This window comes from Brassica napus, chromosome C3, assembly GCF_020379485.1.
Source record: "Brassica napus cultivar Da-Ae chromosome C3, Da-Ae, whole genome shotgun sequence".
Lineage (NCBI taxonomy): Eukaryota > Viridiplantae > Streptophyta > Magnoliopsida > Brassicales > Brassicaceae > Brassica > Brassica napus.
Window position 1 is genome coordinate 27,097,722 of NC_063446.1, and position 17,951 is coordinate 27,115,672.

Below are 17,951 nucleotides of genomic sequence, written 5' to 3' on the forward strand. Positions count from 1 at the left end.
AAAATAAAAAGGTAAAATTTGAAAATTTAAATAAAAATTAAAAATAATAGTCGGCAGTAAAATGCGAAATCCCGAAAATAGGGTTTGCCTAATCTCAAACTTTTTCCAAAAAAAGATTTTTTAGTAGGTTGACATTCATAGTACTCGACTGAAAAGTGTCAATCTTATATATTAAAAATAAGTCACAACTTTAAATTATGTGTGATTTTTCTTTTTTAAAATGGACTTATTATTAAAAAGTCATGTTACATTTAATATATAATCTTATCATTTAAATTTTGGGTCTATCAGAAATTTTTATTGGGCTATCAATAATTGGATTTAAACAATAGTTAATCAATTGGATTTATAGATAGTATAAATTAAATAGATATAATTTAATATTGAAATATTATACCTCTATATGCTAAATATTTAAATATTTATCGATCTTTAACTTTTAAAATTATAAATATTTTTTAAAAATAACAAAAGTCATATTATCTAACAATGATTAATCTTTAATACCTTAAACCAATGAAAACAAATTTTAAACTATATAGTTTATTTTAAAAATTAAACAAAAACTAAAATATTAAATTATCTACTCGATAATATAAATCTATGAAGCGAAAAGTTTAATTTTAAAAAAACTTTTTAAATTTGTGAAATGCTACAACATCCTTAAATATGACAATAAAATAATATTTTGCTAATCTTTATATATATAGTTACGATTTTAATAATAAAATAATAATCCGAAAATATATATATATAAGAAGATGCAAATACAAGTGAAAGTTTGAAACAATCTATTCAATGAAAAAAATATACAGTAAATTTATTATGTTTTAAAAATTGATAGATACATATATATTATAATATATACTAATATATTAAAAATAAATGAAAACAAAAAATCTGATCGGATCGAGATCTAGTTAAGATCGTTAATTTTAATCACAAATAATCAATAAACCATTGAGGGGGTATTTTGGTACTTTAGCTTTCAGATCCAAAAATTTTAACGTGCACGATGATTGTGATTCGGTGTTTCGAAAGAGTCAAAATCGCTCTCTTTGTGTATGTATGTATACAAATACGTATATGCAGTTTCAAACTTTTAAACAAAAATACTACTAAAATAGATATTGACAAAAAAATAAATAATAAACTACTTAATCCACTCTGCTCAAAACTACTAATATTTTATTCTCTTAACACCAGCAACCATTTTAATGCCAACTTTTAGAGACACTTTAAACAAAATGATGGAGCCCATGAAAAAGCTAGAAACATATCTAACTATAAGATTTCCCTTTTATAATTCTTCCGTAATCTAAAAAAATCGATTATAATTAAGTTACAAACAAGTATGAATGTAACTTGATTATAGTTCGTGTACATGATTATTGTATTAGAGTCATCTATGGATTACAGTTTTAAAGTGAATGCCAAGTTGTCTGGAACCTAAAAACGCCCAAGGAGGAAACATTATAAGAATTAAGCACACAGAAACAAAGTTGTTTTGCCTAACATTCTACTTTTTATAGCAAATCACGGGTGGTTGATGATGGCTTCAGATACAAGAAAATCTGTAAACCCAAACTATCCTATTAAAAAAAGAGTTAGCATGTCTTTAGGTACACATGCAAATCGTCAATCTCATAATAACCAAGCATAACATTAAAGTGCAATTGCACTGTACCAAAAATGTTTAGATCACGTTTTAAATGTCAGCTCAGAGTAACACATGATCTAAACTCAAGAGACTCAAGAAGGTTTTAACAACCTGCACAAGAAAAGGAGAATGAAGAGAATAGTTATTCATAATGATCTCAAAACTATTCCAACGCAAGTTAAATCTGTTCCATGTAAACAAAATTAAACAAAGGTTTGGCAAACTATTAATACACTCATGATAAAGCCTAAATAAGTTTCTTTCTCGACAATATCAAACTCAAATCTAAATATATGTAGATTACGACCTGAATCAAACTATAACTCTCTCTAGTTACCGACATCTTTGTTGACAATCTCATTCATGTTGTTTTTGCTCTTGTGATGATCATTACTAGTGTTACCCATTCTCCTCCCTTGCTCTTTAATCTCTGATATCTCCAATTGAGTCTTCACAAAGAACTGCATTCTCTGCAGCTCCATCTCCTTCAAGAACTTCATCCTCTCTTTCTCCATCTCAACCACCTGTTGCAGTTTCGCATTCTCTGTTTGCTCGTAAGCTTCGCCGAATCTCATGATCGCACGGCTTAGCTCCCTCCACTTGTTTCCACCTTCTTGCTTCATCTTCTTCTCCTCCGTCTTCACCCTCTTGGACAGAGGAGGAGGTGGTAAACTATCACCGGAATCATCATCAGACATCGGTGCAGCATCGGACTCCTCCGAGTCTGAATCAGTAGCATTCCTCTTGCTGAAACGCCAGCGTTTTGACTCGCTGCATCTCTTCACCATCATCATCCCTTGCTGTTGCTGAGGCAGTGTCCTCACTTGCTGTTGTTGAGGCAGCGTCCTCCCTTGCTGTCCGAACGGACTTGAACGGCTACTCATCGGAATTCCCATAGGGACATTCCCTCCTCCTCCACCGCCAAAGGAAGAAGCTGTAACCCTAGCCGTAGCTCCGATTAACCGGTCAAGATTATTAAAAGGCGGCGCCTTTACCTGCTGATGATACACATTCGAACGGCTATCCATCGGAATACCCATAGGAATCTTATTCAACCCACCTCCGGGACTTCCAATAGCCGGGATCTTCGCCGTGGAACCAATCAACCGGTCAAGCTTGTCGAAAAACACCCACCTGCTACGACCACCGCCGCTAGAGATCCTCACCTTCTCCTGCTTATACTTCTTCTTCACCGTATCGATCCTGTTCTTGCACTGTATATCAGTCTTAGCAGTCTTGCCGTAATCCTCCATCCCGCTCACGATCTCCGCCACCTCTCTCCAGTGCTTCTGCTTCAGATTCCCCCTGCTCAGCTCCATGTACCTCTCCCCCCACGCGTCGATCAGAACCGCCGTGGCCTTCTCGCTCCAGCAATCCTCCCTCCCCCCGCCGCCGCCGCTCGCTCTCCCGTTGCTGCTGCTACCACCCCCACCCCCTCCTCCTCCGCCGCTCGGGAGCAGCGCGAGAGCCAGCGCGTTCGGATCTCTCTGCTGCTGCGAGGAGGAGGACGGAGGAGTTAGGGAATAAGAAGGCGGACCTGTCGAAGCCACCGTGACCGTGACTCCTCCCGGCGGCGGCGAAGGAGAGGGATCGGGGGAAGAGGAGGCGCGAGATTGGATCTCCTCTTCGTCCTCCATGGGTGTTGTTGAGATATCGCCGGATCTGAGTCAGAATGTGGTGGAGGAAAGAGATAAGGTTAGGGTTTGGGTTAATATCTGTTCTCGGGGGTGGGGGTGGGGGGGTAACGGGAAGGAGACGGCGTCGGTGAGTAAGGGGACACGTGGATGGACGTGAGACGATACGGGGAGTCGACGTGTAGGGTTCTGATTGGAAGGGCCGAGTAAGATTCCGTCACCGGTAAAGTTGCCGGCCCGGTTTACTTTCTTTTTATTTCTGTTTTCTCATAAATTTTTAGAACGGTGACGTGGATGCATTACTTTTGTGACTAATGGGCTTTAAGTTGGGCTTCTAAGTTGATTTGTTCCGGTTATTTGCTTCGTAACATGTAAAAGATGTTACATACTTTCTGTATTTATTAATGGGCCTGGTCGATGTCTTGTTGGGCTGTGTTTAAAATATTCTGCAACGGCTCTTAACGGCTAGTAACCTTTTTTAGTTTCTTCTATAAATTCACTTTCTCGCTTGATTCGGTCTCTCTCTTCTTTAATCATCGATAAAAGCAAAGAAACAAGATCGAAAAAGTTAGCGTCAAACATTCTCCACTTCTCTCTCCCAAAAGAAAACTCACGAAGAAACTGCTTCTTCTGACTTAGGTTTCGATTACAACCGTTCATCGTGAGATTCTTTGTTATTTGATTCATAAAGTTTTCAGATTTACAGAGAGGATCATTGTGTTTTAGGTTTTCTGGAGAATCAAATTTAGGGTTTAGGGTTTCTAACTGATTGATTTTGACGATTGCTTCCATCTTATTGGTCCTTTTTCATGCAGATCTATGGCGAACATGAACACTCTTCAACAGATGATCTTCCCTGACGAGAACGCTCCGATTCATCGCAAAAGTAGTTAACTTTACTCTCTTTCTCTCTCTCTCTCTCTCTTTTCAGAAAAGTAAATATGTGCTGATAGAATGTTTTGTTCTTTTTGTTATGTCAGAGAGTGTTGCTGCTGCTTCTGTGAAAAGTACCAAAGGAACTGTTCTTGGTCAGAAGAAGAAACCTGGAGGGGCTCGTAAGGCTCTGAATGATATCACAAACAAGTCTGGTGCTCATCCCAAAGCTTCTTCTAAGAACAAGCAACTCGTGTCTGCTGCAACTGCTTTAAAGGGAGAAATCAACATAGCTGGAGAGATGTTCTTGCATGATCACAGCAAGTGCATCAAAGAGCAGCAGAGTCTCTGGGATGATCACTTCTCTGCTGATATTCTACTCCACCATGGTAAATAAACTAGATGTGTGTCTTCTAAGCTCTGGTGTCTTTTGCTTTGTAAACTTGTGTTTAAGCTTGTTCTTTTTTTTGTTTTCACAGATTCTTCTAGCGTCAAGGGAAAGCATCTCAAGTATGACACAGAAATGGTACTTGACTCTTCTTATTCAATGTGTGACTCTTGGGTTATGAGAGGTTTTAAGTACTTGCATGAATCTTTTTGTTGGTTTCAGATGGATGGTAAGAACAATCTGACTTGTGAGGAACCAGAAGAGATTCCATCTCCCAAGATGACTGATTGGCTCAAGAGCTCAACTCCATGGCGCTCCCCAGTCCGTCATGGCTCTTTGATGATGCCTTCCACTCCTCTGGCTTGGCGGTTTGATTCAGATGAATTCACTCTCAAGGAAGACCTCTTCTGAATCTCATTACAATCTCATTCATCCTTCAGATGAAGTAGTAGTAGCAAGCAATTATCTTTTGTTTAAAGATGCCTCAGTTCTTCATGTACTTTTAACAACTCTGTAACTGATTTCTTGAAATAAAAGAGTTGGAATCTTTTCATTCTCATACAGTTTCCATCTGCTACCAATGTTTGAGACAAAGTCTTAAACATCTCGTCCAATTTCACATTTACACAATCCACAACAAGCACTCTATCCCGTCTTATCAACACATGTCTCTTCAACTGTTAACTTACAGTGCCCGTATCCTTGACACTGCGATGACTCCTGATTCTCTCTCCTTACAGGCTTACAACACCTTTCTCCAGCCCCTTGAATACTCCGTGACATCTACAATTGAGATTTAAGGAATTGCATCCACTGCAGCTCCTTGGCTGACTGCATCCTCTCTTTCTCAAACTCCACCAGTTTTCAAGTCTTTTCACAGTCATTGCCACCTCTCCAAGCTCTCTTCTTTCTCCGTCTCAGGTCGTATCCAATTTCACTGACGGTGGTGGTCGGCCGTCTGATGAGTTGGTGGGAAGACAGTCTCAGATTAGTTGAAAACAATAATATATTGCCATCACTCTCTGATGCGTGATTCAATACCAAACAAAAACGTGTATAAGATAATCAAATGCTGAGAAAACCAATGACTAATTAAGAATGGTAGGACAAGTATTAGTCATAATAAAGCCGTTGACTTCATTAATCTCAATGCTGTTAAAGACTCTTGCTTAGGAGACAACAATTCAACACATAGTAGAGAGAGAGAGAGAGAGAGAGAGAGAGAGAGAGAGAGAGAGGAAAAAAGTTCCAAGAGAACGAACGAGAAGGGTAGTTTTACAAACGACAACGTTTGGAGTTTTTGATGCATCCTTGTTGAGAAGACCAGAACCAGTCCTCTTGTGTGTGACTAGTCGACAAATGTGGAGATAAGTTATCAAAAAGATGGTCTTCAATAGCTATGAAGTGGGGACTCCATAGTTGTTTGACGACGACGTTTCGTGAGCACCTGATTGAGCATTGTTCTTCCTCCTGTTTCTCCTCCCACCATTGTTCTTCCCCTTCTTGAAATCCCGCTGATGTTCCACCTGCAAAACCCATTTCATCATCAAGAACAAAGCAACTTCAGGATGAGCATTAAGGTTCTATGAATATCAATTACCCCCAAAGAGAAGGTGTGACCTCTCGGATCAAACGCGAAAGGATCATTCATCCCCATCGAGTTTGTCTCAAACGGTGACTGCTGAGCATTTGTGTCAAAGACAGAGCTACAAGAGGAAGTGAAAGTTGAAGCATTGCATGATGATGAAGATGAGGAGAATGCTGTAGCGTCTCCTTGAAACATCTCATTAAACAGATCTTGCAACTGTTCAAAACTGTCCCCTGAATTATTCTCCTGCCAAATCTCAAAATGTCAATCAATAGTGTCTAAAGACAAACATATGGGAAACTAAAGCAGGCTGCCTTACACTAGGCTTTGACTGATTCATCATGGTAGCCATCTCGTTCAAAAAATCTCCCATTCCCTGCAAAACAACATGGTTCATATGTTCAATAACCATACAAAAGCCATATACATTTTCAACACAAAACCAACCAGACATGAACTGTGTCTTCAACCAAAAATAAGACAAAAAAAGGGGAGATTTACGTTTTGGTCATGATCATCATCATCACTATTATAAGCTCCAACGTCATAGAGGAACCTCTTGTTGGAGTCAGACAGAACTGTTGTGTCCACAAAACAAAAGAAAAAAAAAAAAAAAAGCGTAATTCACAAACATAAAACAATACTTTTCAAAAAGCACATATCAAGAAAACAATAGAGGATCTTCTAATATCCAATAATCAACTCCCATTTGTTCCATCAAACGATTAAAAAAAAATAAAGAACTTTGAGAAGAAAGATGAAGCAAAAAGGTTGGTGAAATTACCAGAGTAGGCCTCTTGGATAGCCTGAAACTTCTTCTTTGATTCATCTACAAACTCCGAATCCCCCATCGACGAACAACGGTCTGGATGCCATCTCTAAATCACAACATACCAAATCAAAGCTCAGTGTCAAAAGGAATGATTCCACACACAACAAGCCTAATTCAAACCTATCAGCTAAAGGCGTGATCTTTTATTCACAGAATCTATCACTATTCCAGACAGAAAACAAATCGATTTACAATTACATGCAACACTCCAGATCAGGTAAATCAGATTCATTTTGACTGATCATGTTTCTTCTATGAACAAAACACGAAGAGGAACGAAACGGAAACTCACAAGAGCGAGCTTTTTGTAAGCAGAACGGAGCTCCGTGGTGGTACATTCCTTCTTCAAACCCATAACAGCATACAAATCATCGTTGCCTTTCTCGTTACCGTTCGACGCCATGCCTTACTTTCTCGAAACCCACAAACCAAAACCGACAAAAACACAATAAAAATCGATTCTTTCGATGAATTTCAACTACCAACAAAAAAAACAGAGCCACAGTGCCAAAATATCTATATATTGGTGGCTTCAATGGACTCGAGGCAACGATCTTCTGGATTGATAGGAGATCGTAGATGATATCATAGAAGAAATTTGGGGGAAAAAAAGGTTCGGTTTCTCCTCTCTGTATCTATCTCTCTCCCACATACGTTAGAGAGGGAATGGAACTCTCCAGAACCTCTTACCACTTGTCTTAAAAGATCTCTTTTATGTTTTATCCTAGTACCTTCCCCTTTTTTTAATTAATAATTTAATAATTATCTTCTTCATCCTCTTTTGCTTGGTCAACAAAGCATATTTTGTCGTCGGATGTGTTCCTCGACAAGGACTTTCATTCCAGATTTGAGGCCGTTACAACGTCCAAGAAGTCTTCAACTCCACTCATACGAGCTGTGAACGCAGATCGCGTCGAGTCCAACTTGTTACGCAGCTGAGTGACTTCATCATCTCGTCTCTGACCATAAGACAATGTAGCTCTCGGAACATCGTTGACGAAACTAATCTCCAACGTACGCCTCTTTTTTAGGGACAACCTTAAAAACAAAAATTAAATATTGTTAGTAAAAAGTTATAGTTAAATTAAATGGATAATAAAAAAAATTACCTCTTCGTAAATCCTATTCACTTCAAATATGGATAAGGTGACGGGTAATCCGTTGGTGGACTGCTGGGTCAGCTGGGTCTGGCGGTCTTCACCGTGACCAACCAAGTCGTTGAAGATCTGCTCGGACCTAGCATCTAGAAATTGGCCCGCCTTGTTCGTGTGGGTCTTCTTGTAAAATTGCAAAAAAGACGAGAGTTCTTTCGTCTCTTTGGCCTAAAAACCATTTTAAAAAGTTATAATATATATATATATATATATATATATATATATATATATATATTAATTAAATTAAATATTTAATTACCATATCCAGACGGACACCAACGTGGGGTTTTTGACCCGTAGAGTAAAGCATCGGCCCGTGGCCGTGCTCATCTACCGTCTGGCGGGAGGCAGAGCAAGATTCGGCGATTCTAATGGAGTCAGGATCCCGCCAATAACGGATGAGGTTATCCCACACATCCGTGGTGAGCTTAGGGGGTTTGCCACGCTCATATCCCTTCACGATCCAGTCACCCTTCCAGTTGAAGACTGTGTCCAACAAGCGAGCTTTCGCCTTCATGTTAAACGCTTTCTTCACCTTCTCATTGACCCCCATGGATCAATGGTATTTTTGCTGTAACAGAAAAAAATTAAATTAAGAATTAGTTTTAAAAATTTTAAAATTTAAATCATAAAAAAATTAAAGTATATATAATTAATTAATAGTAACTTACAACAAAAATTTTGAACCACGTCCTTCTGACGTAGATCAACGTCTTTTTCCAGTTTGGATGTGGCTCGGAGAAGTAACCTTTGATCGTCTCGGTTACGTTCCGAGCAACACATCCGTCAACCCCAAACCTGAAAAAAACAAATTTAAACTATAAATTATTTATTACTGTTATAAAAGAATTTTAAAAACAATGTAACGTACCACAAAGTTCCGTCCGGTCGGTCGGAGTCTATGACTGATAAACCTTCTATGCCTGGTTGAGCGAGAAGGTCCTCAACAGTGTACTGCGAGTAAGGAGCACTCGGTGACACCATCAAATCGGGATGAATCTCGGCCGGCATCGTAGGAGGCACAAGAGGAGGCATCTATGGGACATGAGCATGAGGAGCCGGTGGTGCAACGAATCGAGGAACCGATGGTGCACCAGAAGGAGGCGACCGAGAGACTTCGGACCCGTAGAACCGGGAGCTGAAGAAGACGGGTCTAAACGACTACCAGGCTTACCGAACATCTCTCTGTAATGGGGAGTAAGTCTGTTCTTCCGAACTGTCTGGAAAAAAATTTAATTTTTAAAATTAACATCCACACTAATTAACAAATTCTATAAATAACAAATTATATAAATCTAGCTAAATTCCCTACATTAACTACCTAATCAACACTAATTAACATAAAATCAGTAAACCTATCTAAATTTCCTACACTAACCACTTAATCTACCCTAAACTAATCAAATTAGAGAGGAAATAGAGAGAGTATGGTACCATTGATACGAAAGAGAGAGGAAGTGGAGACGAAATGAAAGTGAGAAGCTCGCGTGTATATATAAAAAATTAGTAATCGTCGTAATTTCCTCGTAAAATTACAAGAAACTCGCGAGGCCCGTGTTTTTCTTTACGAGGAATTAGCGAGGCATGCGTTTTGTTTCCTCGTAACGTCCTCATTGATTAACGAGGAATTAGCGAGCCCGCGTTTTCCTATTACGAGGTCTTTACGACGAATTTTGCTTACGTGAAATTAACGAGTCTCGCGTTCTTTATTTTTAGGATTCGTCGTAAGCTCCTTGTTAGTGTACGAGGAAATAGCGAGGATTATGTTTAAATCCCTAAAATCCAAAATCCCAAACTCCATCTTCCTTATCTTCTACTACATATATTCCAAACCCCAAACCCATCTTCCCTTTAACCTCAATCTCTTCTTTCCATTCCAAACCCAAATTATAAAATTAACCACAATTCCTTAACTTATAATCTCAATCTCTTCTTTCTAATTCAAACCCCCCATTACCTTACACAAAATCAAATTATATAAATAGATTTTCATGATTAAATCCATCAAATCACATGCATTAAGTCTGAAAATCAACCATATTAAAAACAAATACATCAATCGGATACATTGACATTCTCGTCATCACTAGAAACATCATCATTTTCATTAAACTCGTCTTCAACAGCTTCGTCCGTGGCATCGTCGGTAAGATCTTCGTACTCATGATTATGCGGATCAATGAGAAGGATGTCATCAATTTGTTGTTCAGGTTCCTCGACATCATTTATCTGTTCTTCTTGCAATGGTGGTTCTTCTCCACTGATGATTCGTCCACGAGGTGTAACTTTGATCACGGCTAACCAATTTATTCCCGATTCTCTCATCCGAGGGTATGGAAGGAAGCTAACTTGGTCTGCTTGTGAAGCTAAGATGCAAGGCTCAAATTTATTGTACCTGCAAAAATAAAGACAACGTAAAAATTAATCATACAGATCATGTATACAAAAAAAAAAGAATTTGTTGTACCTTCGTCCACCATTGACATCAACTACACCGAATTTTTTAAACCGAATACCTCTGTTGACGACGGGGTCGAACCATTCACATTTGAAGAGGACGCATTTCAGCTTCAATAACCCTGGGAATTCCACTTCAATAATCTCCTGCAATATCCTGTTGAAATCTATTTCGCCTTTCAAACATATTCCATAGTTATTGGTCGCCCGCTGTCTACCATACTCGTATGTGTGAAAAGTATAGCCTCGTGTGAAATACATCTGTGATGTGGTGACCTTTCCAAGTGGAGCTTGAATTACTTTGTGAAACCACGTAGGGTAATTTGCGTCGTCGTCATAATCAATCTGCAAAAATAATGAAAACGTTGAAATACATATCATGTATGAAAAAGAGTTTGATCGATCAACCTGCAAAAATTAAGAGTTTGAGTTAATACATGATTCTTCAACCAATTAATAAAGTGTTGATTTTTCCTTCTGTCTACCTCACTTGTGGATATATCTGAGAATGTTTCTTCGACTTGAGAAACAAATAGGCTGTAAAATCACATTTTATATTAATATATTTTTGGAAATTATATAATTTATGCTTATATGTGTTTAGAAGTTTCCATAAAATATGTTACCTTTCAAAATAACGCATCAATAGATCATCGCAATTGAGTGGAATATATATGTGTGCACTATGAGTGTCTTCTTCAATCGACCACCAAACCTCTTTCGATTTCCCACCGATTCGTCCAATCTGGCTAAAGATGTCTGAAACACCAGCAACTGCATATGTTGGCGCGACACCACCATCATCATATCTTCTTGGAGCTCTTTTCCGAGTACGTACTTTTAACGCAAAGTAGTACGATGTGAAGTGAGAAGTTTCTTCCGTCAAACTTTCAGCAATTATAGAACCTTCAACTTTTGCGAGGTTTTTTTGCTTTTCCCTTCAAATATTTCATGGCTCGATCATACTGATACATCCAACCGTAATGTACAGGCCCACGAAGCAATGCCTCATATGGGAGGTGGACAGCTAGATGCTCCATGAAGTCAAAAAATCCCGGAGGAAATATCTTCTCCAAGTTGGACAATAAGATGAGAATGTTCTCGTGAAGTTGTTCCACGACTTCTTCTTTAAGAGTGTGTGTGCTCAGATCTCTGAAAAATGCTCCAATGTCTTGTATATTTCAAAAAAAATTAAACACATTAGTAATCATATATTATTGCAAACTAAACTATTATAAAATTAATGCGTTATAATATACTACCTGTAAGTGCTTCATGTACGTTTGTTGGAAGTAGCTCCGCAAATGCAAAGGGAAGTAATTGTTGCATAAAGACATGATAATCATGACTCTTCATCCCATAAAAATTTTGACCCTTTTCAACACATCTAGGGAGATTTGAAACATGCCCATCGGGAAACTTCACTTCTGATGCCACCTAGTTGAACAACACCGACTTTTTTTCTGAAGACAATCTGAATATCGTAACGGGAACTTGTCCATTGCTTTTTATATGTAACTCACTTCTTGAACAAATATCTGGCAAATCCAACCTCGATTTTATGTTGTCTTTTGTCTTCCCAGGGACATTCAATATTGTATTCATGATGTTCACAAAGAAATTCTTCTTTATATGCATCACATCGAGGTTGTGGCGCAGAAGAAGATCCTCCCAATATGTAAACTCCCAAAATATATTCTTCTTGTGTCAGTTGTGCCGAACACCGTAAAAATCATGCATATTACCGGGGACATGCCAATTACCACCACAACGAACTGTTTCGTTACCTCTGTAGTAATCGATTTGCGCTTCAATTTGTTCTCCAGTTAGATATGGAGGAGGAGTGTCTCTGACAACCCTTTTGTGCCTAAACAATTTCTTGTTTCTTCGGTACGGATGGCCAATGGGAAGAAATCGACGGTGACAATCGAACCAACTTGTCTTCCTACCATTCTTCAGTTGAAACGCATTTGTCGTTCCATTATAATATGGACAAGATAATCTCCAATGTATAGTCTATCCAGACAACATCCCATAGGCAGGAAAGTCACTTATGGTCTACAAAAGCATCGCTCCCATCGAAAAATTCGTCTTCGTTGAGCAGTCATACATCCTCACCTCTGTTGACCACAAATCCTTCAACTCTTATCAGTGGTTGTAGGAAAACATCCATAGACCTTTTTGGATGGTTCGGACCAGGTATTAATATGGTCAAGAATAGCAACTCCCGTTGCATGCACATCTCCGGTGGCAGGTTGTATGGCGTAACAAAGACTGACCACAATGAATATTGTCTACCTGACATTCCGAATAAACTAAATCCATCTGTGCATAATCCGAGATACACATTCCGGCTATTGCTAGCGAATTTCAGATGTACTTTGTTAAAATGTTTCCAGGCTCTTGCGTCTGATGGATGAGTCATCTCACCATCCGTCTGAGTATGCTCGGCATGCCATCTCATCCCTCCGGCAGTCTACTCAGATTGGTACAATCTTTTCAATTTGTCTGTAATTGGTAGGTACTACATCCTTTGGTACGGTACCCTATTACGTCCTCGTCCTTGCGGCTTGAATCGTGGCTTCTCGGCAGAATCAACATTCTTCTAACTTCTCATCATCTACCCAGTAGATCATGCAATTATCGATGCAAACGTCTATCAACTCCGAAGGCATCCCAAGACTATAAACCAGTTTTTGAATCTCATAATAAGAATCAGCAGACACATTGTCTTCCGGAAAATAATCTTTAAACAAGTCTGCCCATTTATTCATGCAACTTTCAGGTAGATTGTGATCAGTTTTAATATTCATCATTCTAGGAGCCAACGACAATTTAGAGAGACATTCTCTACAACCATTGTAAAGTGGCTGATTCGCAGCATCTAACATTTCATAAAACTTTTTTGCATCTATGTTAGATTTTTCATCTTTATTATGAGCTATAAATGCATCAGCTACCATATCATGAACCCTATCATAATCTACCATCTGGTCCTCCTGATGGTAACTATGTTCATTATGCAAATGATGATCAACCGGTTCTTCCTGAAAATTGCTATTACTACTACTAGTTTCATTCTCATAATTATAACATTCTCCATGTTGAAACCAGATATAGTAATTTGGCGTGAAACCTCTATTTATTAAACCTCTATTCACGATTTGCCAATTCCGAATTGTTGCATTTCCGACAAGGACATAACATCTTACCGCTTTCTTGGGCGAGCGATGTGGAATCTGTTTGATGCATAAATGTCTCCAGCCCTTCGAGGTATTTTTTTGTCACTCTTCCGTTAGCATCTCTGTGCATATACATCCACCTCCGTAACTCGAAAATATTCCTGGACCCCGACATTTTTTTTTCTTTCACGTGTTTTTTTTTGTTGGTGTGTTTAAAATGATGTTCAAACGTCCATATTTATAGGAAATTTTCGAATCTGGTAGTTGAAATTTTACTACGAATTTACGACGAAATTCAGTTAGGTAGCCGAGAAAAAACGTGTATAACTACAAAGTTGGTGGACTCGAAATTCTGTCGTTAAGTAAACGTAAAATATTATACGCTAATTTTACGACGAGTTTACGAGGAAACCATTTTCCCTCGTAAATACCACGTTATGTTATGTCGTTTTTACGAGAAAATCGTTTCGTCGTTATTTTACGATGAACTTGCGTTGATTTTACATTTCCTCGTAAGATACTCGTAAAGTCGACATAAATTTATGAGGATTAATATTCTTCGTTAATTTTCGTCGCTATAGTTGTGCTTTCTTGTAATGATAAACTAAGTTACATAAAATAAAATTAATTAATTAAAAGAAAAAGCATGCATGTGTCATAATATTTTTTTGGAGAAATATTATATTTTCAATTAGTCTTATTGAATATAAGTTCTAATTTCTTCTTAAGATTCTAAAATTTTCAAAATTCCTTCAAGAAACAAACTAAAAATTACCTTGATTTCCAAGTTTTTTTAATGAATGTTGATGTATGAGAAACCTGAAAAAAAAAAAAAATATTAATCACAACATAGATATATCATTTGTATATTTTATAAGAAAAACGAAAATATTACAAAACTCATTTGCATAGAAAATTTTGAAGCTGTGAATATGAATAATGAGAATGAATGTATATTTATAGACAACCATTTCGTAAAAGAAAAAAGTAGAAAAAAGGATGCTCATGCATTGGGCCTCTGCTATCGCCACCCAGCTTCCTCCTTTTATCTGCACATGAAAACAAATAACAGGCAAAACTGAACTGCATGCATCCAATACTTTACTATCTTGTCTGCATGTCTTTTATTTCTGCTATTCTTCTGCATGTGTTTACATTCAATGCCTAAATCTTTCTAACTACTCCGAAACTCAAACGCACACGGAACCCAATAAACCAACTTAAGACCAGCATTAACCGGGGTAAGCACCCCGGTGCTTAGCTTTAAAAAAAAAAAAATGGAAACAGAGTGCTTGTTTAAGCGCAGGAAACGCTGGTTGTTTCCACTGTTCGCGGGCCCCACTGACACGTGGCGGTCTGCGAATAGTTCATTTTTAATTTTTTTTTTAATCTGCCAAAAACCAAAAAAATAAAAATAAAAAAAATTAAGCACCCCAAATGGGGTGCTATGGTTAATTATGCTCTATTCACTTGGGGTTCCGAGAGAGCATTTTCTCGCTCAACTTTCTCCCACTTAAATATAAACTTGTACTTAGAGCATCATTATCGCGGTCCTAAACCGCGTCCTTAGGACATTAATTTCGAAATTTAAATCTAAACTAAATGAAAACTTTGCAAACGTACGTTAAGTTAGAGTTTTTAGGGAACGTATGTTAAGGCCACGTGTCAGCAAAATAGGGGAAAGAGGAAATGGGGAGAGACCGTCGAGTTACCGTCTCGACATCATTCTCTCTTCTCTCTTTTCTTCTCTCTCGACGGTTCAACGCCTCTAGACGAATTCCGCCGAACGAAAAGCCTCTCTCTCCGCGTTTCGCTCCGCCTCTCACTCCGCGTTTCGCTCCGCCTCTCACTCCGCGTTTCGCTCCGCCTCTCACTCCGCGTTTCGCTCCGGCTCTCACTCCGCGTTTCGCTCCGACGAATTCACCCAACCGATCTCGCCGACGATCTGTTCTCCCTCACTCCACCGATCTCTCCGCCGATTGGAAACTAAAACCAGGTATCGCTCAATCCTCTATCCGTCGTCTATGTGTGCCTTGTATTTCTAAAAATTATGTCTATGTTTGAACTCGTCTATGTTTCTACTACTTGTGTGAACCTGTCTTGAACTCGGCTATGTTTGTTTTAAGTGTTTTAATTTCTTCTTGATTGCTTCATGTAATGTTGTTTTCGGTTTATGATCAATGTAGTTCTTGTTTCATTAAATGGCTATCTTTATTAATGATTCATGTGTTAATCTTCTTTATGATTATTGATCAATGTGTTAATCTTCTTTATGATTAAAAATTTCTGCAGGTTAAGTAAAACATGGGACAAGACTACAGCTATACACAGCCTTCGGAGTCAGAGCATTACGGTGGGTACTCACTCGACAGTGGGCACAGCGAAACTCATGATCTAATCCGACGTGACCAAGTTGAGATAAGCAACAATGCTCGTTCACGGGTTGAGTACCCTCCGCAACCCGAGGTTGAGTTCGGATTCCCGCATACATGTTACTGTGGTGCTAAGCCTGTGCTTGCAACGTCTAACCGTTATGGGTTAGATCCAGGTTAAATTACTTCCTACTCGTTGCACTTCGTTGAATTATCTTTTTAATGATCTAACAGTTTGTTTGCAATCCACAGGTAGAAGATACTACACATGTGCGAATGTAGATGATGGGGAGTGTCATGTTTGGAAATGGTGGGATGATGCCGTCATGGAGGAGATGAGAGCGAGAGATCAACATGTTCTTCAACTGGCTGAAAAGGTAGATAATCTTACCCTTTTGAGTGACTATGAGACTGAGCAGAAGGTTCTTAGGCTTGAGAAGATAGTGTCTGATCTAGGTAAGGAGAGATCAAGGTCTTCTGATGGGTTTGAGTACTTTGTAGGTGGAATGGTTATTGTAATAGTTTTAATAGGAATCATGCTGATGTTTAAGTAATGATCATGGCTGTTGTTATGTATGGGAATGGTTTAGGCTTTTGATGAACTTGTTGATGAACATGTGATGACCTTTTTGTAAAATGATCTTGTTGATGGACATGAGATCACGTTGTAGTGTGGCTATCTGTAACAAAACATGTTGATGGACTCTTGATCTTGTCATATTATTGTAAAATGATCTTGTCATATTATTTTGTTTTATTGTGGGACAAAGTCCTTTTTAGAGCAGTGCACGATCCTCTCTTTAAAACAATGGGTAAAAACAATGGGTGATAATATATTTTGGAAGCAAGTAAATAATACACAAGGTTTGTGTGCTCGTGATGGGTGTACCAACTTTGTCACAAGGTTTGTTTTATTCTTTCAAAAAGTCACAAGAAGTATCACGGGAGAATGATAAAATACTCGTTGCTTTTCCTATATAAGCAAGAGACTTGTTCTCTCATAAAAAATAAAACAAAGCATCTCTCTTCTTGTCAATTTGTAAACAATTGCTCCCTTTTAAATTTTTTTATGGCTTCTTCTTCGTCTTCTCATTATCATTACCACAAAGATGATGATGATGATGAACTTACTGCCATATTTGATGATTATTTTGAAAACCAAGATTTTATTCCAGAAACAATGAAAGAAAAAAACGTGTTTTTATCGAGAGAAACCGGGAAGAATGCCACAAGAATCTCTGGAATGATTATTTTAGCGAAACTCCCACATACCCGAAAAATTTATTTCGTCGACATTTTCGGATGAACAAGCCATTGTTCTTGCGTATTGTGCATCGTCTCTCCACAGAAGTACAATACTTTCAACCATCAGAAGATGCAACCGGACAGTCTAGTCTATCACCACTCCAAAAATGTACGACAGCAATTCGTCAATTGGCATATGGTGGTGCGGCTGATACAGTTGACGAATATGTACGACTTGGTGAAACAACGGCTCGAAAATCTTTGCACCATTTTACCGCTGGAATAATTCACTTGTTTGGCGACGAATACTTAAGACGTCTCACTCCGGATGATCTGCAGAGACTACTCTATGTTGGAGAACAACGAGGATTTCCGGGGATGATTGGAAGCATCGACTGTATGCATTGGGAGTGGAAGAATTGCCCCTCCGCTTGGAAAGGAATGTATTCACGAGGAACTGGAAAACCAACTATTGTCTTGGAGGCTGTAGCTTCATATGACCTCTGGATATGGCACGCGTTTTTTGGAGCTCCAGGTACTATGAACGATCTTAATATTCTTGATCG

At 38.4% G+C, this 17,951-nt stretch overlaps 3 protein-coding genes across 4 annotated transcripts; 1 reads left to right on the forward strand and 2 right to left on the reverse strand.

Annotated features, from left to right (window-relative positions):
* Positions 1-1,569: 1,569 nt before the first annotated feature.
* On the reverse strand, positions 1,570-3,560 carry LOC106390443 (trihelix transcription factor ASIL2). The gene is made up of 2 exons (XM_013830895.3): positions 1,968-3,560; positions 1,570-1,771 (listed from the first exon to the last, which is right to left on the reverse strand). Exon 1 carries the CDS (start codon positions 3,295-3,297, stop codon positions 1,990-1,992), a length of 1,308 nt encoding a protein of 435 aa, XP_013686349.1. The 5' UTR covers positions 3,298-3,560; the 3' UTR covers positions 1,570-1,771; positions 1,968-1,989.
* A 227-nt stretch (positions 3,561-3,787) lies between these two features.
* LOC106394646 (protein PATRONUS 1-like) lies at positions 3,788-5,114 on the forward strand. 2 transcript variants are annotated; one of them, XM_022698647.2, is made up of 5 exons: positions 3,788-3,933; positions 4,110-4,180; positions 4,275-4,556; positions 4,647-4,693; positions 4,778-5,114. In XM_022698647.2, the coding sequence occupies exons 2-5, from the start codon at positions 4,114-4,116 to the stop codon at positions 4,964-4,966; spliced, it is 585 nt and encodes a 194-aa protein (XP_022554368.1). In that variant the 5' UTR covers positions 3,788-3,933; positions 4,110-4,113; the 3' UTR covers positions 4,967-5,114. The 2 variants fall into 2 exon arrangements, with proteins under 2 accessions (XP_022554368.1, XP_013690668.1); XM_013835214.3 differs by having other exon boundaries at positions 3,810-3,955.
* A 511-nt stretch (positions 5,115-5,625) lies between these two features.
* On the reverse strand, positions 5,626-7,671 carry LOC106390444 (chaperone protein dnaJ 6). Its single transcript, XM_013830896.3, has 6 exons — positions 7,268-7,671; positions 6,928-7,021; positions 6,645-6,721; positions 6,463-6,519; positions 6,156-6,389; positions 5,626-6,081 (listed from the first exon to the last, which is right to left on the reverse strand). Exons 1-6 carry the CDS (start codon positions 7,376-7,378, stop codon positions 5,953-5,955), a joined length of 702 nt encoding a protein of 233 aa, XP_013686350.1. The 5' UTR covers positions 7,379-7,671; the 3' UTR covers positions 5,626-5,952.
* Positions 7,672-17,951: the final 10,280 nt, after the last annotated feature.

Coding starts and splice junctions, on each gene's coding strand:
- LOC106390444 (XM_013830896.3), bottom strand. CDS start 7,378: ATGGCGTCGAACGGTAACGAGAAAGGCAACGATGATTTGTATGCTGTT. Junction 7,022..7,267: donor CTTACAAAAAGCTCGCTCTT/GTGAGTTTCCGT, acceptor GTTGTGATTTAG/AGATGGCATCCAGACCGTTG. Junction 6,082..6,155: donor GTCACACCTTCTCTTTGGGG/GTAATTGATATT, acceptor TGGGTTTTGCAG/GTGGAACATCAGCGGGATTT.
- LOC106390443 (XM_013830895.3), bottom strand. CDS start 3,297: ATGGAGGACGAAGAGGAGATCCAATCTCGCGCCTCCTCTTCCCCCGAT.
- LOC106394646 (XM_022698647.2), top strand. CDS start 4,114: ATGGCGAACATGAACACTCTTCAACAGATGATCTTCCCTGACGAGAAC. Junction 4,181..4,274: donor CGCTCCGATTCATCGCAAAA/GTAGTTAACTTT, acceptor TTGTTATGTCAG/AGAGTGTTGCTGCTGCTTCT. Junction 4,557..4,646: donor TGATATTCTACTCCACCATG/GTAAATAAACTA, acceptor TTGTTTTCACAG/ATTCTTCTAGCGTCAAGGGA.